Genomic DNA, 22,722 nt, shown 5'->3' on the forward strand with positions numbered 1-22,722 from the left:
CTTTTTGGGACCAGGGCACATTTGGAACTCTGAAAAATTGTGGGTGCCAGTCATAAAATGGCTGCCATAGTGAAATGCCACAACACAAAATGGCCGTCCCACTTTGGGACATGCATCTTCTGGGATGCGCTCCCGGGTGAGTCACGTGACCTGTGCTGCGATCTCACTCCCCCCAAAAGCACTTTCTCGGGCAAGAGCGTGGCACCCAAAATGGCCTTTGTGATCTTGTGAGAAAAAGGGGATGTCCTGTTTTTTCCATGACATTTGGCTGGTATGTGCTCCCCACTAGCCACCTGCCCAGTTGGGGTGGGAGTGCACCTACATCAGCCACTGCCGTTTATGGGGGAAGCTCCTTGCATCTCTCTGTTGCTAAAGAATGGATGGGATAGTGAGCTAAGCCTCCTAGAGCAAAATATACATAGGAGGCCTAGTTTGGTCAGAATTGAATATACACTTCTAGAGTTAACACTAAATACACTACTTCTGGTAAATGAGTCCATAGCTGCTCGAGGGCTGTGAAAATTTGTGTCCCGGGCTTTTTAGATTTGTCTCCCCATGTGCTATCTGAAATCAAAGGAGCGAATTAGTTGCCAGATGTGAAATATATTGGCATTATTTTTAGCTCTCCTACTCCGCTATTGGGGTCCAAAGAACATTGGATGCAGTCCACAGGATGCGGGCTTAACTGACAACAGCAGTATGCCGCTATTGAAAATACGGCTCTCAGCTAGGTTCTCGCTGCTGCCTCAAACTTGGCGTAAAGGCTTGCAACATAGCTGGTGGTACAACAATTAATATTTGGCTTAGACATCCATATTGCTGTGGGAATCACAAGGTTCTCTCTTTGAAGCATGTTTCCTGAGTACCCTGCACCGCTGGGGATTCCCTCCTCACCTTCCCTTTCGGCCCCAAAAGCTTCGCTCTAAGCTACAAAAAAAATTGTTCGAAGTTGCTTCCCCAGCTACCGAGTTCAGGATGAAGTAAGTGCCATAAACAACCAGCTAGTAAATGTTTAATTTTTCTTTTGATTGGACGTGATTGCTGAATAATCGAATGTCCCTCTGTATCTCTGAAAAGTAAACAATCTTACTCCAAACAAGGGCATATTTAAAAGGGACTTTGTCAAACCTTCTGTACAATCAAGTTAAGCTTAAGATTAAAAAGGTAAAGGGACCCCTGACCATTAGGTCCAGTCGTGACCGACTCTGGGGTTGCGGCACTCATCTCGCTTTATTGGCTGAAGGAGCCGGCGTACAGCTTCCGGGTCATGTGGCCAGCATGACTAAGCCACTTCTGGTGAACCAGAGCAGCACATGGAAATGCCATTTACCTTCCCGCCAGAGGAAGGTCTATCTACTTGCACTTTGACGTGCTTTCGAACTGCTATGTTGGCAGGAGCGGGGACCGAGCAACGGGAGCTCACCCTGTCGTGGGGATTCGAACCGCCGACCTTCTGATCGGCAAGTCCTAGGCTCTGTGGTTTAACACACAGTGCCACCTGCGTCCCTTAATCTTAAGATTAGTACAGAACTATTCCTGCAGAAGTATGCAGGTATGGCACAGTGGCTCAGAAGGGAAGCCAGATCTTGCAGTGCCTTGAACTCACTCTAATCTCTGCTGACTGATACTCTGTGGTGGATTTATGGCAGGCTTCCTCAGACTTGGCCCTCCAGATATTTTTGGACTACAACTCCCATGATCCCTAGCTAGCCGGACCAGTGGTCAGGGATGATGGGAACTGTAGTCTCAAAACATCTGGAGGGCCGAGGTTGAGGAAGCCTGATTTATAGCATCTCAAATGTGTTTTCATTGGCCTCTGTGCCACGTACAACTCCCTCTTGAATCAAGCAACTGCATGGATCCTGGTCAGCGATGCTCCAAGCCCCACCAATCTAACCTGCCCACCCTCTTTGGGGGGGTAGTGAATATTCCACTAACCGCGGCACGTTCTGATGTCTGGTTTCAGCAGTTGTGTAACTCTGGAAGTGTATGCTCAATTTTGACCATACTATGCCTCCTGATACTGTATGTATTTTCTCTAGGAGACTGACTTTGGTTAGAATCAAGTATACACTTCCAGAGTTAAATACATTACTTCTGATAGGTGAGCCTCCATGGTAGCTAGAGGCCCGTGAAAATTTGCATCCCGGGCTTTTTAGACTCTTCTCCCCATGTATTAAATGTAAAGGTAAAGGACCCCTGGATGGTTAAGTCCAGTCAAGGCGACTATGGGGTTGCAGTGCTCATCTCGCTTTCAGGCTGAGGGATCCAGTGTTTGTCCACAGACAGCTTTCCAGGTCATGTGGCCAGCATGACTTAACCGCTTCTGGTGCAACAGAACACCATGACGGAAACCAGAGCACACGGAAACGCCTTTTACCTTCCTACTGCAGCGGTGCCTATTTATCTACTTGCACTGGCGTGCTTTCAAACTGCTAGGTTGGCAAGAGCTGGGACAGAGCAATGGGAATTCACTCCATTGTGGGGGTTTGAACTGCCAACCTTCTGATCAGCAAGTCCAAGAGGCTTAGTGGTTTAGACCACAGTGCTACCTGCGTCCCCATGTACTGTCTGAAACCAAAGGGGTGCATCGGTTGCCAGGTGTGATTCCCGCCCCCCTCCCCAGCTTTCTTACCCCACTATAACTAGTAAAAGGTTTTGGGCTGGCTCATTGAAGACCCTCTCCTTGTTTTGTCTTAGGTGCCCAGGGTGGTCAGCACTTAATGGTAATGGATAATGCTGTTGCAGCACTAGGGACTTGTCAAATGCTCCAGTTAAGTGGTCTAACTTGTTTTTGGGTGTGCCTACTGCATTCTATTTTCCGCATTCTTCCAGAGGTTCCTGATGTGCTTTGCTTTTATAATAAAACAGTGCTGCTTTGTTCTCTCCCCCCCCCCACTTTGTGCATAAGAACATAGGGTGCTGCCTTACATCAAGGCAAACCTTTAGTTCCCCCCAGCTCCAAATTGTCCAGGCTGACTTACAGGCAGTGGGTCTGCAGGTTTTCAGATGCAGGGGATTCCCAGCCCTACCTGGAGATGCCAGGAACTGAACCGAGGACCCTCTGTATGCAAAGCACACACTCTGACCCTGAGCTACCGCCCTATTGTGTAATGCGTGGAATTGGAGAGAGGAAGGGCAGGTGTGCCTGGGCTTTCTTTTCTACCCTTCTCTCTGCCTGGGGAATACCCAGATCAGCTGATTTTCCAAATTCTTCACTGTCAACGAACTCCAGGGTGCTTCCCGAAAGTCAGCAGCATGCTCTGCCTCTTTTTGGCAGGGGTTTTTGTTTGTTTTTCTGCTAATCAATAACAAAAAGGAAAGGACAAAAAGCTTCCCATTTGGGTGCTATGGTTTTGGTGTCACAGTCGACAGCAGCACCATGAAAACCTTACTGCCTCTTATAGCGGCACTGTGCATCTTAGGAGCAAATGGCTTTGTCTCACCAGGGAGGAAAAGGTAAGAGGACTTTAAAATGAATACATAAATAAAATAAAATCTGTGTTGCATTTCCCGCAGCAAATGTAGAATTTGCTCTGATTACTCTTTGGAGCCTGAAGTTAGCGAATCTGAATGATTTCCAATTTCAGCATCAAGGCAGTATATGAGACCGCAGTTCTGTATATGCTTAGATTGTAATCAGCACCAATGAATTTAGTGGGAGTGGCTTCCAGTTCAAACATGAAAGGAAGATCCACTGTAAGGTTTCCCAGGAAGGAACATGGCTCTTGGGATGATAAAAAAGTCCTGTATTTTCAACTGCCCAGTCTAGTTTTAAAGACAGAAGCATCATAAGAAAGGAGAGCAATGACCTTAAAGTTCTCCATCAGCAGTGAGTGCGTGGAGAACAAACTGAGAAGGCACCAAGTCAAGTCACCTCATGGTCGCAGGCTTCCCACTATAGCAAGATAGGCTGTAAATTTTTCTGCCTTTGCCTCTGTGTCCATAAAAATCAGCATATGCAAATATATGTCCCTTTTCTCGTCTCTTTTGGCGATGTCTTTCCCCTAGTATGGGGCCTATTTCCCCGCCTTCCCCAATAACATTGCTTCTGATTTTTAGTTTACTGAATAGTACTGCATAAAAGCATCTTGTTGTTCTATACTAAGAGAGCGAAGAGAAGTGGACGTCAGGCCCATCGATTGCTTGCTGAGCCGCTGGAGCGAATGGGGACCGTGCAATGCATGTGCGAAGGAAAGAGTAAGTCATGGGTTTGTGACTGATAGTTAGCTCAGGAGGCTTTTGTCTGAAACAACAACAATGTGTTTTAGGGATAAGAATGTAAGATTAGCCTGAGGATCAGTGGCCCACCCAGTACGGCATCCTATTCTTGCAGTGGCCACTCAGATGCCTGCAGGAAACCCTCAAGCAGCAACCCAGCACAAGAGCAATTTCCCCTCCTGCAATTTCCAGCCCCTGGGATTCAGTATCAATGTCCGGACTTCTGGCAATGGCACACTTTGTAGAGCTCCAGTTTATATTGTTGTTGTTGTTGTTTAGATCTTTAGTCATGTCCGACTCTTCGTGACCCCATGGACCAGAGCACGCCAGGCACTCCTATTTTCCACTGCCTCCCGCAGTTTGGTCAAACTCATGCTGGTAGCTTCGAGAACACTGTCCAACCATCTCGTCCTCTGTCGTCCCCTTCTCCTTGTGACCTCCATCTTTCCCAACATCAGGGTCTTTTCCAGGGAGTCTTCTCTTCTCATGAGGTGGCCAAAGTATTGGAGCCTCAGCTTCAGGATCTGTCCTTCCAGTGAGCACTCAGGGCTTATTTCCTTCAGAATGGAGAGGTTTGATCTTCTCGCAGTCCATGGGACTCTCAAGAGTCTCCTCCAGTACCAGAATTCAAAAGCATCAATTCTTTGGCGATCAGCCTTCTTTATGGTCCAGCTCTCACTTCCATACATCACTACTGGGGAAACCAAGGCTTTAACTATAAGGACCTTTGTTGGCAAGGTGATGTCTTTGCTTTTTTGTTTTTCCTTTGCTTTATATTGTGGTCTATCCTAATTGGTGATGGCTCTACATAGTTCAACCCAGAAGTGACTCAGTAACTCCAAACTCCTGACAGTAAAGTAAATGTTCATGACTTTGGGAGTGGGGACAGGGGGTAGCTTGTTTTGTTTTCTGACTTTGTAGAGCCACGGGATGATAATGAACTTAGTGGCACCATCCATAATCCGAATCAGAACAACAGTAAGGTACAAATTATTAGGGCTGTTGATATTTTTACCTCAGTGCAGGGGTTAGACTCTGTGTAGCATGCGCCTTTTCCAAACCCGATGTTCCAGTCCTATCCTCAAATCATCTGGCAATGTAGTCAGCATATATTTGGAGGATTGTAGCACAAAGAGTGCCACCTACTGGTGCACTGCACTATACTTTTAGAAGATTTCTGTGTACAACAGTCTGCATACTGGATGTTCCTACAGCCCTACCGTTAGGCGAGGTGAGGCAGCAAATACTGGCTGACAGGGAGTGGTAGGGAAGTTTGCCTTGTGCTCCTTGAGCTGGTCTGCTGCCCTCAAGTATGCCAAAGGACACTGTCCCTTTGCCACAGTTGAAGTAAAATTCAACTCCTAGTCCAGTAGTAATAAATGTGGAATATGAGGACAGGGTTCCATCTTGTCCTTTGCTTTAAGCAGCAAAATGTCTTCAGGCATTCCTGGATGTATTAACATTGTAGAGAAAGTAGTCATTGGTATTTTCTAACCAGGCATGCCTTTTGATCAGTACACAACAAATGACTTTAAAATAAGAAAAGCATCTACCACCACTCTCCCCAATTGTTATTTGTTCCTTAGAAATAGCAGGCTTTATTATTTGTTTTACATTTTTCAAGCATAAAACTAAAACATTTTCATTGTCTGGGAGCTCAAACCACAAAAGAATGGAGACTCCATTGTGGAGGTGCGATGAGTAGGCCTCCCTTTAATTTCATGCATAATTCCCCCCCAACCTCCCATTTAGTTTCCATCAAAGTTATTTGGCATGTGCAATGAAGGTACATCATTTTATGGCTGCACAGCCACACCAGTCCTTTTGAGCACCTGTAATTCTTTTTCCTTTCTTTTCTAAAGTATCGCTCGAGGAGTGTTGTGAGATTCGGACAATATGGAGGGAAGCCGTGTATTGAAGCTCTGGGAGACAGACAGTTCTGCCAGCCAGACACCCCCTGCCCTGAAGAGCTGCCAGATTGTGGCAATGACTTCATGTGTGAAAATGGTATGCAGTTCCTTTGCATTGTTCTTTGAAACTGATTCCCACGGTGGATTATATTGGAGATCGTTAGTTGCTTAACACAAGGCATCATCTTGTCATGATTTAGCAGCTCTCTGAAATACTCTTACGGAAGTCCCTTCTCATATGCATTCACCTGGTGCGTATTTCACCTGGAAATGTTGTGCTCATTTTCCTGATTATAATGCCAGCGCTTCTGTTCTGTTTTCTAACATTCCTCTCACCCCTAGTGTGTTGTGCAATTGTGGCTTTTTGGCCAATGTTGCCCTAATTTTCATTCGCACCAGAGGACATGGTGCCACACAACAGTCTATGTTTTTATTGATTTTTCAAATTTTACCAAATCCACCCCAAATGATCCCCACCCCCATGCAAACAGCAGGAAAGAATTGTATGCTGGTATACTACGCCAAATGTTGCCACATCACTACCAGAAACAGTTGGTTTTTTTTCCTGGAATCAAGTAACATGAAAATTAGCTCATAGTTTCCTGAATTGGTATTGTACATTTTTGCTGGTTTGGTTGTCACTCCTAATCAAGATATTGTTTTTTATCATCATCATCATCATCATCATCATCATCTATACCACCCCTCATCCTCAAAGGACAATTATACGTATGTGTGTGTGGTTGTATTTGTTTAATGTCTACATTTTCACAGTGACAATTTTTTAAACGTCGAAAGGGTAAAGCAGGTTTCCATTTCCTTTATGGTCAAAAAATCCACCAGTGGCACTGGGGGGAAACCCAACTAGGTTTGGTTCAAGCCAAAAGACTGAGAGCAATAAGAACTGTTTAACAGCTAGAGATACGGTTCCTCATTCTACACTTAGGACGCTGTATAAAGAAAAGGTTGGTGTGTAATACAGAAGACGACTGTGGAGACTTCTCCGACGAAGACAATTGCGAAGGTGATCCTCGTGCACCCTGTCGTGACCGTATAATTGATGTATCAGAAATTGGAAGAACAGCTGGCCGTGGGTAAGTTCTGGGAAGTTCTTGGGAGAATGATGGGAGATGTAGCAAATCTATTGGCAGGGCCGACCCTACCGTTAGGCAATTTGAGATGCCTACCTCTGATGGTGGATGCTGTTAGCTTATGAGGAGCAGTGGCAGCAGGTCCCTTGCCTTTTCCTCATGAGTCCCGTGGTCATTCTGCTCTGTTAGAGGGCAGGTCTCTGTGTGCCATGTGACGTGCCCAGCACTCCCTATGATAGCTAGCTTGCCTTCCATTGTGGTAAGGATGAATTACAGTTGTACAGGTTAGGCTGGCCTCAACCAGAGCCAGGGCTTTTTCGGCTGTGGTTCCGATCTAGTGGAATGCTCTGTCACAAGAGACTAGGGCCCTGCGGGACTTTACATCTTTCTGCAGGGCCTGCAAGACAGAGCTGTCCACCAGGCCTTTAGCCAGGGCACAGCCTGACTCCCTCCTTTGGCAGTCCTCACAGAACTCTAGCCCAATGGTTGCCATTAATCTGACTGGAATTAATTTTATAATGAAATGATTTTAGAATGTTTTATCGTTTTACTGTTGTTAGCCTCTCTGAGCCCAGCCGGCTGGGGAGAGTGGGATATAAATATTATTATTATTATTATTATTACCTCAGAAGTTGAACGGAATCTGCTCCGGAAGTCCATTCGACTTCCAAAATATTCGGAAACTGAGGCATGGCTTCTGATTGGCTGTGGGAAGCTCTTGAAGCCAATCGGAAGCCACGTCGGGCATTTGGGTTCCAAAGAACGTTCGCAAACCGGAACAGTCACTTCCAGGTTTGCAGCGTTTGGGAGTCAAAACGTTCAAGTCACAAGGTGTTCGTCAGCCAAGGAACGACTGTATATTTGAATGGTATAGCAGGATGGTGGTTTTAAGTGACCAAGATCCTGGAAGACCCTAGTTTGTTGTGTGATGTTGTTACAGTGTCAACATTCTGGGCATGGAACCGAAGGAAAGCCCGTTTTACAATGAGTTTTACAACGGCGTCTGTGACAGAGTCCGCGATGGGAATACTGGAATATACTATCGCAAGCCATGGAATGTTGCTGTGCTCAATTATGACGTAAGCCCCTTTGTGCAAAGTGGAGAGTGTGCATTTGACTCGACGCTTGCGTGGCTTTATCCAAAATGCATATGCCTCCTGTACGTTGTTGTAAAATGCTACAATCTGATGCTTCGCACTGACTGGAGTCCTACAGCCAATGCTAATTTGTCTCCAGCCAAGGTTTTTATTTTTAAAAAATGTTGTTGTTGTTTACCAATATTATTGCTCCTTTATTGTTTTAGTAAACCACTTTGAGGTTTTCCACAATCAAGCAGTAATGAAATTTAAACAAAGGGGTGAGCCCCTTTGCATAAGGTAATGCCACCCCTGCCCCGTCAACCACCCTCCTGGTGCATACACAAACAGAAATGAATCTGACACTAATGAAGCTGTGCTGATGTGAACAGCTGGGGGAAAGAGCTGTGCAACACACCCAGGGGGCGGGAACAAATTTGCTGAGCTCTAAGGCTGTGATAAGCACTCTCTTTCATACACAACTCTGCAATGGTATCAAAACGGTTTGCAAACTCTGAAGGGTCACTTTTGCATGAAATGAGACCTCTGAAACATCATTAATTCTTTCGTGTTTTGAGTTGATACCCTAATCGCCAATCACTGCCGCACTAAAGCTTTGGATAGGTGTATTGTTTTCTGTGAGGCTTCTCCAGCACAGAAAAGCAGCATAAAAGGCTTAAAAACAAATCAAGAAGTTCTAGACGATGGGTGTTTCGCATTCGTCTTCTTTTCGTCCAATGAGCTAGACATTAGTCATTAAAAAAGTGCTAAAAGGTAAAGCACTGAAGGTGGCTAGTTTCTCACAAAACAATTGAGAATAGCATCTGCACATTTTGTATTATATCTCAGGTTTTACAGATGCTGGAATCTAGGGGGTTATGGCTGATCTGAGGGCAACCAACCTATTATTCCCACCACTGGGGGGATTCTACAGATATATTTTAGTTTTAAATATTTTGTTAAAACTTGTATAGACTGAAAACTCTTGTTTTTAACTTGTTGGTGGCAGGAATCGATTATTTGTTTATTTGTCAGTTCTCTCCCACTCTGCCCCATCATTTCCCCCTATTTTGTTTTGTATCTTCTATGTTTTTGTTTTTACTTTGGGAATGTGTTGCCCTTTGCTTATATTTGCTTTTGCAGCCAGATAAATGGGTCATTACAACAAGTGTCCAGTTGTTAGGGTTTAAGCCTCGTTTTAAATGTATTTGGCTTCTCAGTGTGTTTTTAACTGTTTTTAACTATTCAATGTGTAAACTAAGGGACACGGGTGGCGCTGTGGGTTAAACCACAGAGCCTAGGACTGGCCGATCAGAAGGTTGGCAGTTCGAATCTCTGTGATGGGGTGAGCTCCCGTTACTCGGTCTCAGCTCCTGCCAACCTAGCAGTTTGAAAGCATGTGAAAGTGCAAGTAGATAAATAAGTACTGCTCCAGTGGGAAGGTAAATGGCATTTCTGTGTGCTGCTCTGGTTCACCAGACGTGGCTTAGTCATGCTGGCCACATGACCCAGAAGCTGTACACTAGCTCCCTCGGCCAATAAAGCAAGATGAGCGCCGCAACCCCAGAGTCGGTCACGACTGGACCTAATGGTCAGGGGTCCCTTTACCTTTACCTTTATGTGTAAACTGCCTTGAGACAGTGGTTTAGAAAGCTATTAATAAATTAATAATAATAACAAATAAGCAATAAAGTTGGTGTGAAATAATAGATAGATAGATAATAGATAGATGATAGATGATAGATGATAGATAGATAGATAGATAGATAGATAGATGATAGATAGACAGACAGACAGATAGATAGATAGATAGATAGATAGATAGATAGATAGATGATAGGTGATAGAATGAACTTTCAGAGAAAATGTGGGGACAAAATGAATGAATGAATGAATGAATGAATGCACTTTATTTTAATTAATGCACTTTTCTCTCTGTCCTGAATCTGCTGCCGTACATTTTCAATTATTGGCTCTAAGTTTCTAATGTTATAACAGAGAGTGAAAACCATTCCTTCCATTGGGCTGCATATATTCCAGGCAGATTGCCTACTAAATTGCCTGCTATATCTTTTTTTCTCTTTCTAAGACAAAAGGAGGCAAAAGATTTAGAAATGAAGTCTACGAGGACCAGGTGTCAGCAGTAAAGGAAATGTTCAGCGAAAGGCATAGGTCTGCTCATTCTAGCTTTTCTCTCAAATTGATGCCTACAGAGGTAGAAAATGGCACATCCATCGGCTTCAGTTTGAGCACGAACACAGATTCATCTGCCAATGAAACTCTACATAAATTCTTAAAGGATTCTAAAGGAAAGGTAAGCTATCCTAAACAAACAAATAAATAAACAAACCCAAAATGGAGAGCCCTTCTGTGTTATTTGGGGGACTTGATATTAGCTGTTAGGAGTGTTTTATTTATTTATTTAGCAAAACGTTTTTTAAAAAAATTATATTTATTACTTTTAAACCTTACAAAAAAGAAGGAAAAGAAAAAAAGAAGCAAAAGAAAAAATACAATACAATACAATATATAAACAATACACAACGCAACATTAACACATTAAACTAAACAAAACAGAGCAAAAACAATTTTAAAACATACATCATACCATTTCAATGCCTTATCTTCCATTCCCTTGTTTCATCGACCTCCTCTCACTTCCCTTTTTGTATTCTACTTCTATTAATTGTTTCAGCAATTCCTTTCCATCTTTCTCTATTTTCTGTCATATAATTATCTTAACTTATTTTAACCTCATTTTCCATTAATACTATAATACTTATTTATGCTTAACTCCTTATAACATTTCTACTAAAGCCATATAATTTCATTCCAACATTTTTCTGACACTCATTAATTTTACAGTATTTCTATAAATAGACTTTAAACTTTTTCCAATCTTCTTCCACCGTCTCTTCTCCCTGGTCTCGGATTCTGCCAGTCATTTCCGTCAATTCCATATAGTTCATCAACCTGGTGATCTTCTGTCCGAAGCTCTTAACTCTTTTCCAAGTCCCTTATGCAGATCTTCTTCATATTTATACATGCACTTTACTTTGTCTTCTGCTGATCTTGTTCTTAATTTCCTTCCTTTGATACTGAAGAGTAGATCTTGGGGAAGCTCCGACCTAGCAATGTTTTTATTCCTTCTCGACAGGTCAGCCAAATCTCCGTAGTTAAAACTAAAATCCAAAAGATATTTCAGGTGTGTTTCAAAATCCCATCAAATCTGAAAGTCCCCACAGCTCCAATCTCCTCCTGACCCAGGTCTAGGTCCCAAAGGTTAGTAAATCCCTGCATGAGGTGATCTATCCAACTTTCCTTCTCCAGTCCAAGCAGGGCTCCGATCCTCAAAATCTGACTTTCTCTGAATTCAATCATAAAGGTAAAGGTAAAGGTACCCCTGCCCGTATGGGCCAGTCTTGACAGACTCTGGGGTTGTGCACCCATCTCACTCAAGAGGCTGGGGGCCAGCGCTGTCCGGAGACACTTCCGGGTCACGTGGCCAGCGTGACATTGCTGCTCTGGCGAGCCAGAGCCGCACACGGAAACGCCGTTTACCTTCCCGCTGGTGAGCGGTCCCTATTTATCTACTTGCACCCGGGGGTGCTTTCGAACTGCTAGGTTGGCAGGCGCTGGGACCGAGCAGCGGGAGCGCACCCCGCCGCGGGGATTCGAACCGCCGACCTTTCAATCGGCAAGCCCTAGGCGCTGAGGCTTTTACCCACAGCGCCACCCGTGTCCCGAATTCAATCATAGAAGGCAACAACTTATAGTCCTCAGATTGCCTCTGTAAGGCTGGGGCTCTCTCCCTCTCCACTTGTATTACTTTAGGTTCAACAACAACAACTTTCTCCCTCGTCTTCTCCCCAGTTTGTCATGTCAAAGTAGATTCCTGTATCGATTCCTGAATAGTTTCTATATAGATGTTCACTTTTTGTCCCAAATTAGTCACTTTTTGTCCCATGTTATCAATTTTGATAGTCATCAGATCCGTCTTCTTGTGGAGCTGTTCCAATGAATCACTTATCTTACATAATGCAATCACTAAGGCTTCTTCTGTCGACGTTCTTAACCGATCCAAGGTCAATCCCTGGTTCTCACGGTTTTTTTATCTTGCAGCTGGAGATTCCACCAGCTCAACTCTTGTAACAGTTTCAAAGGCTCCCTCTAGAGGGAAACAATTTCTATTTGTATCAAACGCAGAAGGAGACAATGGAAACAATGTATTTCTCTTATTTAACTAGCTGTCAACAAACGTTTTATTCACAGTCAGTCTTACTAGCAGCCCGTTTCCAGGTTCAGAGCGATGGTAACTTAACTTTCTTCACTCTCTCCTGCAGGCTTACGCGATCCAAAATTTCCCCCCTCTTCTCCTGCTTCCAAGGGGGGTCTAATAATTTCAATCGATGGAAGTTTAATCCTTTACATAAGGCTTTCCAAGACCTTAACTTGTAAGCTCTTTGCTTCAGTCTATTTACAAAAGGGGAAGGCGGACTTCCTGTTTTGAACCTTCCCCGTTCGATGCCAAATTAAGATATTTAAAGATCCAATTTTCCTTTTTACTCACGGGTGGTTATTTAAAATCCAATTGTCCACAAGAAAAAGTCAGCGCTCTCCGGCAACAGCAGTGCGGCTTCACTTTGTGAAAGAAGCAGTCAATTCGAAGCACCGCGCCGCTCACCCCACGTCACTCTGGATCCCTGAAACCGGGTCTCCCCACGAGTAGGGGAAGCGCAAAAGGTGCCAGCCGAATCCCACGTTCACAGGCTTCTCCCGCCTGTGATTTTTAGTGGGTCTCCGCCTTCGCCGTGGCGGCCAGACCCTGATTTCCACAGAGCAAATTCCTCCCAATCAGAGGAATTCCGCCATTATCGGAGGCGCCAACCCAGAAGTCCATATTTAGCAAAACATGTACAGTGGTACCTCAGTTTTTGAATGTAATCCATTCCGGAAGACCGTTCGAGTTCTGAAATGTTCAAAAACCGAAAACTCAATAACCGACAGCTAGGCCTCAGGATCTTTCACTCAATGGAAGCTGTGTGGCATGTTCGACTTCCGAGGCGTGTTCGAAAACCGAAGCATTTACTTCCAGGTTTATGGTGTTTGAAAACCGAAATGTTCGTCAACTGAGTCGTTCGAAAACTGAGGTACCACTGTATACGGCTTAAGATACGTTTGTGTGTGTTTTCCTTAACAGTATAAAATATTTATTTGAAAAGCAATAAAAACATACTTTCTTTAAAAAGGAGACACAATGAAACAATCAAAATATAGATGAAATCAACAGGTTGTTTTTGAAGGGATACATGTGAAACTGACCACAGATCTATCCCTAGCTTAAAGAGTCTCAGGAAACAGAGCTGGTTAGAATATAGTACCTACATTTTGCCATTAAAAAGTTACCGGTGGCCTTGCCCCTTGTCCTACTTTTTAATACAGATTTTATATTGATAAAACTTTTATATAATATTTTAATATTCTTTAAAAAAAAGAATAAGTTTGTTTTAGGGTATTGTGTGACCTATTTACTTTACTATCTCATTGCTCCCGAGTAGGTTTCATAAGAGACAACTCCTCGGAGCCAAGGTTCCTCCAAGCTCCTCCATTAAAATATTTGAGGGGGCTGGGCACCCCCAAAGTTGATGGGCACTGCCATTCAAATGCACTGCAACTTGTGATCAAGTTATGTGCACAAGGTTTACCTGGGCTCTCCCAATATTTTATTCAAGTTAGTACCTCAGTAGGTTCCAAGTCACTCCAACATATGATGTGGCTGCTAATCTCCCCTAATAGTTTGAGGGGCCCAAAAAGGTTTCAAGGGGAGGAGCTGTTCCCACATTCATTTTTGTTTCATCCTCCTTGGATATGTATGCATAGCTTTTTGAGTCAGTCCACGTGGTTCCTAATCCCCTAGTTGAGGGGGTCCATTGAAACTAAGTTTTGTTTTGGGGAGTGTAAGACTGTCCCTTCCACCCTGATGCTTAGGAATATGTTTGGAGCCCTTTCCAGAAGCATGTTTGTATATATACCAATGAATCTTGAATGAGGAATAATGTGAAAACTGTAGAGGTTTCCATCAACCTCAGCAAAATTGTCTAATGAAAACAAATTCTCTGCCACTTTGGGCCTTTGATAACTGTAGAGCAGGCGGGAATTCATTGGTGAAGCTTCACCAGGCAATATTTAATTTCTATACAACCCTTCATCCAAAGATCACAGGGTGATTTACAATATAAAAATACAAACCATAATAAGAAATGACAACAATAACCCATACACTAGGGGTCAGCAAACTTTTTCAGCAGGGGGTGTCCGGTCCACTGTCCCTCAGACCTTGTGGGGGCCTGGACTATATTTTGAAAGGGGAAAAAATGAACGAATTCCTATGCCCCACAGATAACCCAGAGATGCATTTTTAAATAAAAGCACACCTTCTATTTGTCTAAAAACACCAGGCAGGCGCCACAAATAACCCAGAGATGCATTTTAAATAAAAGCACACATTCTACTCATGTAAAAACACAGTGATTCCCGGACTGTCTGTGGGCCGGATTGAGAAGGTGATTGGGCCGGATCTAGCCCCCAGGCCTTAGTTTGCCTACCCATGCCATGCATGCAGAGTTTAAAGGGCCATAGTTTCTTTAATTGCCCAAAGGGCTGAGGGAAGAGGAACGTTTTCACTTGGCACCTAAAGATATGTAAAGAAGGCACCAGGTGAGCCTCCCTGGGGAGAACATTCCACAAGTGGGGAGCCACCACAGAAAAGGCCTGCTCCTGTGTTGCTGTGCTCTGGACCTCTCACAGAGAAGGCACATGAAGAAGGGCCTCAGATGGTGATTGCAGGGTCCAGGTCAGTTTATATGGGGAGGCAGTAGAAGCTTCAACCGTTCTGCTTTAAAGAGGAAAGTTGAAGAGGGATGGTTGGTAGGTGTGACTTCTGGGGCAGCATTCTAACATGCTACCCTTATTGAGCACTGCAGGTTTTAATTTTGACAAGGAGTCAAGCCTCCAACAAGTTAACCCACTTGCGGAACAATAGTGCTTGAAATCCTTTCCAAAGGGAGGGTGCCATCAAACGGAAGACTTCCCTCCATAATGTCGGACACATTGTCACCCTAGAGATGGGAGAACATCTGGTCCTCTCATTTTCCCAATGTCAGAAGGTTAACCCCATCGTTCTGCATTACAGCATCAAATATTTTTTCACGTGAAAGGAAACCTCGAACTGGGAACCTTTCAAATGCGAAGGCGTGACGTCCGCCTGACCGACACATTCCTTGAAGATGTAAAATATCTGCCCAGTGCATATGACAAGGGAGAATATTTTAAATTTTTGGAAATGCACGGAACTCATTTTGCACAGAAGGGAACAGTTGGTGGGAAATATGAACTACTATATGTACTGGACAACCAAACAATGAATAGTGAAGGTAGGAACTGTTTCATTAATTTCAGAGGCTATACTCCGATCCAATTCAGGCTGGGTGCTACCCTATCTGATAATAATACTGAACTATGGACAGAAAAACCTAACAAACTAGCAAACATACTTTGACATAACCAATATCTATGGCAATAAACTATCACAAAAGGAACAATCCAAAACCGATAAGTGATTATTGGTCTGTTCGTGCAGCCTAAAGCAAAGTCACTTCTTATAGAGAAACCAGCAAACCAATCAGCTGGTGTTACCTTTGATGTATTAGCAAAGCTGGAATTTCCATCACAAGAGCTGAAAACTCTTATATTAGACTAGTCCTCAATTGCAGAATTGTGACTAATGTAATATAAAGACAGGAGGCGAGAAAAGCATAAAAAATGTGGCATTAGTCATTATGACAGGGACGCGGGTGGCGCTGTGGGTTAAACCACAGAGCCTAGGGCTTGCCAATCAGAAGGTTGGCGGTTCGAATCCCTGCGATGGGGTGAGCTCCCGTTGCTCTGCCCCAGCTCCTGCCAACCTAGGAGTTCGAAAGCGCGTCCAAGTGCAAGTAGATAAATAGGTACCGCTCCGGCGGGAAGGTAAACAGCGTTTCCGTGTGCTGCTCTGGTTCACCAGAAGCGGCTTAGTCATGCTGGCCACATGACCCAGAAGCTGTACGCCGGTTCCCTCGGCCAGTAAAGCGAGATGAGCGCCGCAACCCCAGAGTCGGCCACAACTGGACCTAATGGTCAGGGGTCCCTTTACCTTTAGTCATTATGACATGACTGGATATCACCCATAAATGAAAACTAAAAAGTCTTTGCTGCTTTTTCTTATGAGTACAACTTGATTGCCTTTCCAAAAATAATTTAATGGTTCAGGAAATTTGTTAATGAGCCTTTCCCTCCTTCCATCTTTTATTGAATGTCTGTTTTTAACTCTGTTTGCAGGAGTCACCGTCGAAGACGTAAAAGCTTGCCTGGGTTACAATACTGATTTTGATTTAACAGCTGGCACATTTGAAGTCAAGCATACTGGCAAAGGGAATGACTGCAAAAGTAGCAAGATTAGAAATGGTAAATATATCTATATATTTAAAGATTTATGTTCAAAATACACAAAAAGGGGACTATATATTTGGGCACACCCACTTCTGAAAATTTCATGTCCAAGCTGGCAATGGTGGTGGCAAATGTGCCCCTGTTGCAAAGGTGGCCCTGTGGCAAGGAGGTGCCCTTTCAACACTCATTTATCTTTACATCATCCATTCCAAAATTAATTTAAAAGATGAGTAAGTAAAGTGATGGACTATGCTGAATCAGCAAAGTTAACAGCTAAAATAAGAGAACTTAACAATGACTGTTTTATGGAACAATGGAAGCCTTTTTTGGATTATTTAAAGAAATAATATAATATGATGAATTCACGAGCAGGATTTGAACTATTTATTGCATTGTGGTTATGATATAAAAGAGGGAAAAAAGGGCGCAGCAAAGGAGTGGAATAGAAAAAACACCATGGAAAATGGGATGGGAAGTCAATAAAACCAAATAAAAAATTATAATGTAGTGAAACAATGTGAAATTTGTGGAAATTTAATCAAATACATATTTTTTTTTAAAAAAAGACATTTTAAAAAGGAGATTGCACAGTAGCACAGTTTTGAGTGTCCCACAGTACATATGTTGTCATGAATTTGGCAAAAAGGGGGGGATTTGTTTGCTGTTCTGGGCCCTTCCAGATGTTTGTTTGCATAAGAAAGTCAGAATGATGGTGAGACAACATCCCGAGGGACCTTGGTCCATCCTTGTCCTGTTTCTTTCCTCTGCAGAGGGCAACACCAGTAACAACAGAATTATCCACAATGTGATATCTCTCGTTCATGGAGGGAAGACTGAAGTTCTGGTTAGGCTGAAGGAAAAGCTGTCACGAGGTCACAGCGTCGTTGATGTGGAAGACTATGTCCAGTGGGCAGCGACGCTCCCTGATGCTCCCACAGTGATACAATACGAAGTAAGAGGGTTTTCCTCCTAAACTGATGCGCATATTGGTATGTGGGAGAGCAGACATGGCTCATCCCTGGTGAGGATGCGCATCGCCCTTCCCTTCTCCTCAGATCTATTATTTTATGAGCAGGGAGGGGTAATAAACGCCATTCCTCCTCAGCTTGACTCTGCTGCAGTTGGTGACCGAGTGCTTCGGTTTGTGTGCAATGTGCTGGGTGCACATGTAAGAGTGTGTGTGTGGCAACATCTGCTTTTGACCACAAGCACCACTGGCATGCGCATCTTCAGATGGTTGGCCAAGAGCGACTAATGTCCTTAAGCCAAAATATCAGTCACCCCTGCTGTAAATGCTGCCCCCTTGAAATAATAATAAAAATAATAATAATAATAATATTTGTATCCCGCTCTCCCCAGCGAAAGCCAGACTCAGAGCGGCTAACATCATATAAATAAGACAATATGCATAATACAATATACAATATGCAAATAAAATAACATTCAGCATTCATTAAAACAATATAGAATAATATTAAATATCAGCATTTCAAAATTAAACAGAAATCCACTCAACAGTTACAATAAGTAATTTCTAAACTCCAATCAATAAAACAACAGCAAACCACAGTCAGCGGCGTAGCGTGGGTTGTCAGCACCCGGGGCAAGGCAAGTAATTTGCGCCCCTAACCCGGGGCAAGGCAAGTAATTTGCGCCCCTAACCCCTAACCTGCCGCCGCTGCCAGCTTCTTTTTGCTGCTACCTGGGCTGGGGTATTTATGGTAAGGTAGCCACGGCAGCGGCGGCGGGTCTGTGTCAGGTGATCTGAGGCGAGTTGCCGCTGGCGCTGCCGCCCAAACGACGCCGCTTGCCCGGAGGAGGAGGAGGGCAGAGAGGCGAGGAAAATGCAACATGGCCCAGCAGCTGCAGCAGCGGCAGTGGGGCTGTGAGGAGGGGCTGCCTGGCGCGCCCTCCGTGGCCCTGACGCGCGGGGACCGCAGCGAGCGCTGAGAGCCACTGCCTGCCGGACGCCTTCAGCCCGGACGCGCTCACAGCTCGTCGGTTCCGCGAGACATGGGGCTCTGCTACAGCCTGCGCCCGAGGCTCTTCGGCGACTCCGGAGGTGGCGAGCGCGCCCCCCCAGATGTTGCGCCCGGTGCGGCCGGCTCCCCCTGCACCCCCACGCTACGCCACTGACCACAGTGCACAACATAATATAATACAAAATGAGAAGCAGAGACTGGAGGGTGGGGCAAGGCAGGTGGAAAGAGGCCTTGCCTGGTGGAGTCTCTGCCCTCGCAGTTCTTCCTCCAGGAACAGCTTCCTTATAAGGAGACCCAGGGCCAGAGGGTGGGGCAAGGCAGGTGGAAGGTGGAAATAATAATAATAATAGTAATTTATTATTTGTACTCCACCCATCTGGCTGGGTTTCCCCAGCCAGTCTGGGCGGCTTCCAACAAAGATTAAAAATACATTAAAATGTATGACCTTTACTTATCGCTGAACCATGGCGAGTGAATAGGCACGTGTTATGTTTCCAAGGTAAGCACAATTTTCACCTGAATATAAGAGCTAAGGAATTTTAGGTACTTTCCGTGCTAGGGTATTGTGAAGGAATTGGACTTTGCTGTCCGAGACTCTGTTTTACCTGAGAACACCCTTTCCTCACATGGTAGAGAACTCAGAGTAGCTAAGAGGAGGCTATCACAAATGTCAGGGAAGCTTTGATCATGCTTGTGCAAAGAGTACCGCTGCTGTAACAAGTTGGATTAAGGTATTTGCACTTCTTTGCAGCCGTACCCAATTTCTACTCTCATACCGGTGACGATACCCAACTCCACCATAAAGAAGCAGAATCTCGACAGAGCTGTGGAAGACTACGTTGCTGAATATAGTGTTTGCAAATGCCAGCCCTGTCAAAATGGTGGCACTGTCATGCTGTTGAACGGAAGGTGTGAATGCGGATGCAGCCCTTACTTCAAGGGAGAAGGCTGCCAGATACCCACAGCGTTTTTTTCACCAGGTCAGCAGTAGATCAAAAATTGAGGGTTCATTTCCGTATTCTATTCAGGACAAGTGAGCTGCGAAGATAAAACCATTATCCCACCTAACCCTGTACTAGGCTTCTGCTCATACAAACAGTGATAGAATTTTTCCTGGACGATGCCACTTAAAATGCGGGGTAGTGGAATTGCATAGTTTAATACACCTGCAAAAACCCCTTTGCACAGAAAAGCAGGCGTTATGAAGAATATAGCTTCCTCCTAAGGAAGCCAGACTATCCTTCACCAGGGCCAGGGCCTTTTCAGTGATGGCTCCGACCCGGTGGAATGCTCTGTCTCATGAGACTAAGGTCCCCTGGCCTCCTCGCTGGCCCAAGTAGGACCGCTAGCTCTGGGGATTATCTAATGCTTATTTTCCCTAAATTGATTTCTGAATTTTGAATTTGTTATTCATGTTTTTATACTGTATTTTATGCTGCTTTTACAATTAAGTGTTTTAAATTTATTGTTAGCTGCCTGAGCCCAGTTTTTGAACCGGGAAGGGCAGGGTATAAATAAATTTTTTTTATTATTATAGCGGAGAAGTTGGGGTTCCAGAGGCATTGGCCATTGTGTCACGTAGAAAAGTGCCCTGGGGGAGGAGTTGTGAGGGAAAGGAGCAAGTGGTGGGAAGGGTGCAGCATTCCTCTCCTGCCTTCACTTAAAACGACACCCTGTCCTATTGCTTTGTAGCTGTTCTGCGGAAGCAGAGATCCCCTATCCACCTAAGAAACACCCCTGTCCCAAATTGCACGCTGAATGGCCATTTGGGCTTACAGACACGAAGGCAGTTACTTCAATATCGAAGTAACTGCAATGCAAGTTTGTTTGTTTATTGTTTTGATGTTAAGACTCAAAATATTTTCCACTCCAATCTTTAATTCAGTCGCAACTGGCACCGATGGGGGCTGGAGCTGCTGGTCTACCTGGTCGGCTTGTGTGCAAGGAGAACGCACTCGGAGAAGGCTGTGTAATAATCCTGAGGCTCATGGGGGCAAGGACTGCGCAGGAGCTGACTCGGAATCGAGCTACTGTGCTGCTGACATTAAATAATGGTGTAGAAGACGCAAAGCAGGTTTGTAGTTACGGTACTCAGTGGGTGTAATAAATAGAAGTCCAACTTGGGTGGGGCAGGAAAATCCCCCAGATCAGTATGCAAGACGAGAAGTAAGATTGTTCCACTGGGCAAGCAGAAATGCTTGTGTTGATAGAACATCTGTGTTAGCACAATGTTGAATTTTTATTGTGGTTATTACAGGGCAACCACAAATTACATTCTAGGTCATGAGTGGGGTACCTTGAGCCCTTAGGCCTCTCTCATGAAGCCAGGGGCAGACTTGGGTCTTTCACTTTTCAGCAGAGTTCCATGCAAGGCCAAGCTCTGCGCCCAGTGTGGAGAAACTGGTAAAAGGTAAAGGTAAAGGGACCCCGACCATTAGATCCACTCGTGACCGACTCTGGGGTTGCGGCGCTCATCTCGCTTTATTGGCCGAGGGAGCCGGCGTACAGCTTCCGGGTCATGTGGCCAGCCTGACTAAGCCGCTTCTGGCAAACCAGAGCAGCGCACGGAAACGCCGTTTACCTTCCCGCCGAAGCGGTACCTATTTCTCTACTTGCACTTTTTGGGTGTGCTTTCGAACTCCTAGGTTGGCAGGAGCTGGGACTGAGCAACGGGAGCTCACCCCATTGCGGGGATTCAAACTGCTGACCTTCTGATTGGCAAGTCCCAGGCTCTGTGGTTTAACCCACAGCACCATCCGCGTCCCTGCGGAGAAACTGGTAGCACTGCCCTAAACCTGCCTCTAGCGAAACCTCCCAGGCATTCCCATTTGGCTCTCAAAGCCATTTCAGCCAAGCCACTTGCCCCTTACCTGATATCGTGTAATGTAGGCTTTTAAAAATAAAATACCACATGCAGGAGGGAGGGATGGCAGCCAACAGCACCCCCTTTGGGAGCCATCCATTCTGCACACACAGAGCCCTTACAAGTTTTGCCCATTGACTACATAGGTTGCATCGAAACTGTACATTTAAAGCACATTCAACACACATGGTTTCCCCAAAATTCTGGAAACTGTAGATTTCCCTTTGTGGAGCCGTAATTCCCAGCACCTGTACCAAGCTACAGTTCCCGGGGTTCTTTGGGGAAAGTCATGTATTTTAAATGTGCACTGAATGTATTTTAAATGTGTGGAGTGGATGTGACCTGGCTTATCTTTCTTACACTTTCTTACACTTACACTTTCTTACACTTACATGTGTAGAATTTTGACTATGGTGTCAAACTCAAGTTATCTGGAAGCCACCAGCCTGCTTTGACATTGCAAACGTAGGGCATCTCTGTGCATTATACCGGCCGCTCCTGCACTGAAGATTCTCTGGTTAGTTGATCTAGCTGACTGTGTTTCTTTTCACAGGTGTTTGATAGGAGCACGACACAACTGGAATGACCCTTGGATCTCCACAGCAAAGTTCAAGCTGCCAAACAGATTTGAAAGATAAGCCAGAAAATCTTGGAACCTGGTGTTAATTTGTTTTTCTTTCTTTCTTTCTTTCTTTCTTTCTTTCTTTCTTTCTTTCTTTCTTTTTTTAAAGGGTTGAAAATAAATTTCAGCTGATGACTGGCTCAGCACAATACATTTGTATTATTTATTGCTAACACTTTTGTATTAAATTTGTGTGCCACCCTTTCTCCAAGTTGCTCAGTGCAGAGCTTTGATACATTTGTAAAATCATTTATATTCTACTTTTGGGGCCCTCAAACAGCTCACATCCAAGCAAAAAAGTAATACAACAGAAACCAATGAAAATACAATAAAACTGAGAACAGAATAAAACAGCGAAGCATAATCACCAAGGAGAGACCATGGATTTAATTGTTATTATTATTCTTTTTTGCTGACTAAATACTAGGTGGAAGTCTGAACAGCTTGTTTAAAAGGAGGGAAGCCTGACA

The 22,722-nt window shown here is 44.4% G+C and overlaps 1 protein-coding gene across 1 annotated transcript; it reads left to right on the forward strand.

Moving 5' to 3' along the window:
• The first annotated feature begins 3,307 nt into the window (after nucleotides 1-3,307).
• On the forward strand, nucleotides 3,308-22,463 carry C9 (complement C9). Its single transcript, XM_079994896.1, has 12 exons — nucleotides 3,308-3,459; nucleotides 4,110-4,200; nucleotides 6,084-6,228; nucleotides 7,078-7,225; nucleotides 8,163-8,301; nucleotides 10,388-10,612; nucleotides 15,491-15,731; nucleotides 16,675-16,800; nucleotides 17,556-17,737; nucleotides 19,519-19,747; nucleotides 20,653-20,841; nucleotides 22,184-22,463. The coding sequence occupies exons 1-11, from the start codon at nucleotides 3,383-3,385 to the stop codon at nucleotides 20,817-20,819; spliced, it is 1,770 nt and encodes a 589-aa protein (XP_079851022.1). The 5' UTR covers nucleotides 3,308-3,382; the 3' UTR covers nucleotides 20,820-20,841; nucleotides 22,184-22,463.
• The last annotated feature ends 259 nt before the right edge of the window (nucleotides 22,464-22,722 follow it).

The sequence above is a fragment of the Podarcis cretensis genome (assembly GCF_951804945.1).
Source record: "Podarcis cretensis genome assembly, chromosome: 11".
NCBI classification, from domain to species: domain Eukaryota; kingdom Metazoa; phylum Chordata; class Lepidosauria; order Squamata; family Lacertidae; genus Podarcis; species Podarcis cretensis.

What these genes read in the sequence shown, in the direction of transcription:
- C9 (XM_079994896.1), top strand. Translation starts at nt 3,383, where the DNA reads ATGAAAACCTTACTGCCTCTTATAGCGGCACTGTGCATCTTAGGAGCA. An exon ending in GGAAGAACAGCTGGCCGTGG is followed by an intron (nt 7,226 to 8,162) that starts GTAAGTTCTGGG and finishes ATGTTGTTACAG; the next exon opens with TGTCAACATTCTGGGCATGG. An exon ending in CACAGCGTTTTTTTCACCAG is followed by an intron (nt 19,748 to 20,652) that starts GTCAGCAGTAGA and finishes TCTTTAATTCAG; the next exon opens with TCGCAACTGGCACCGATGGG.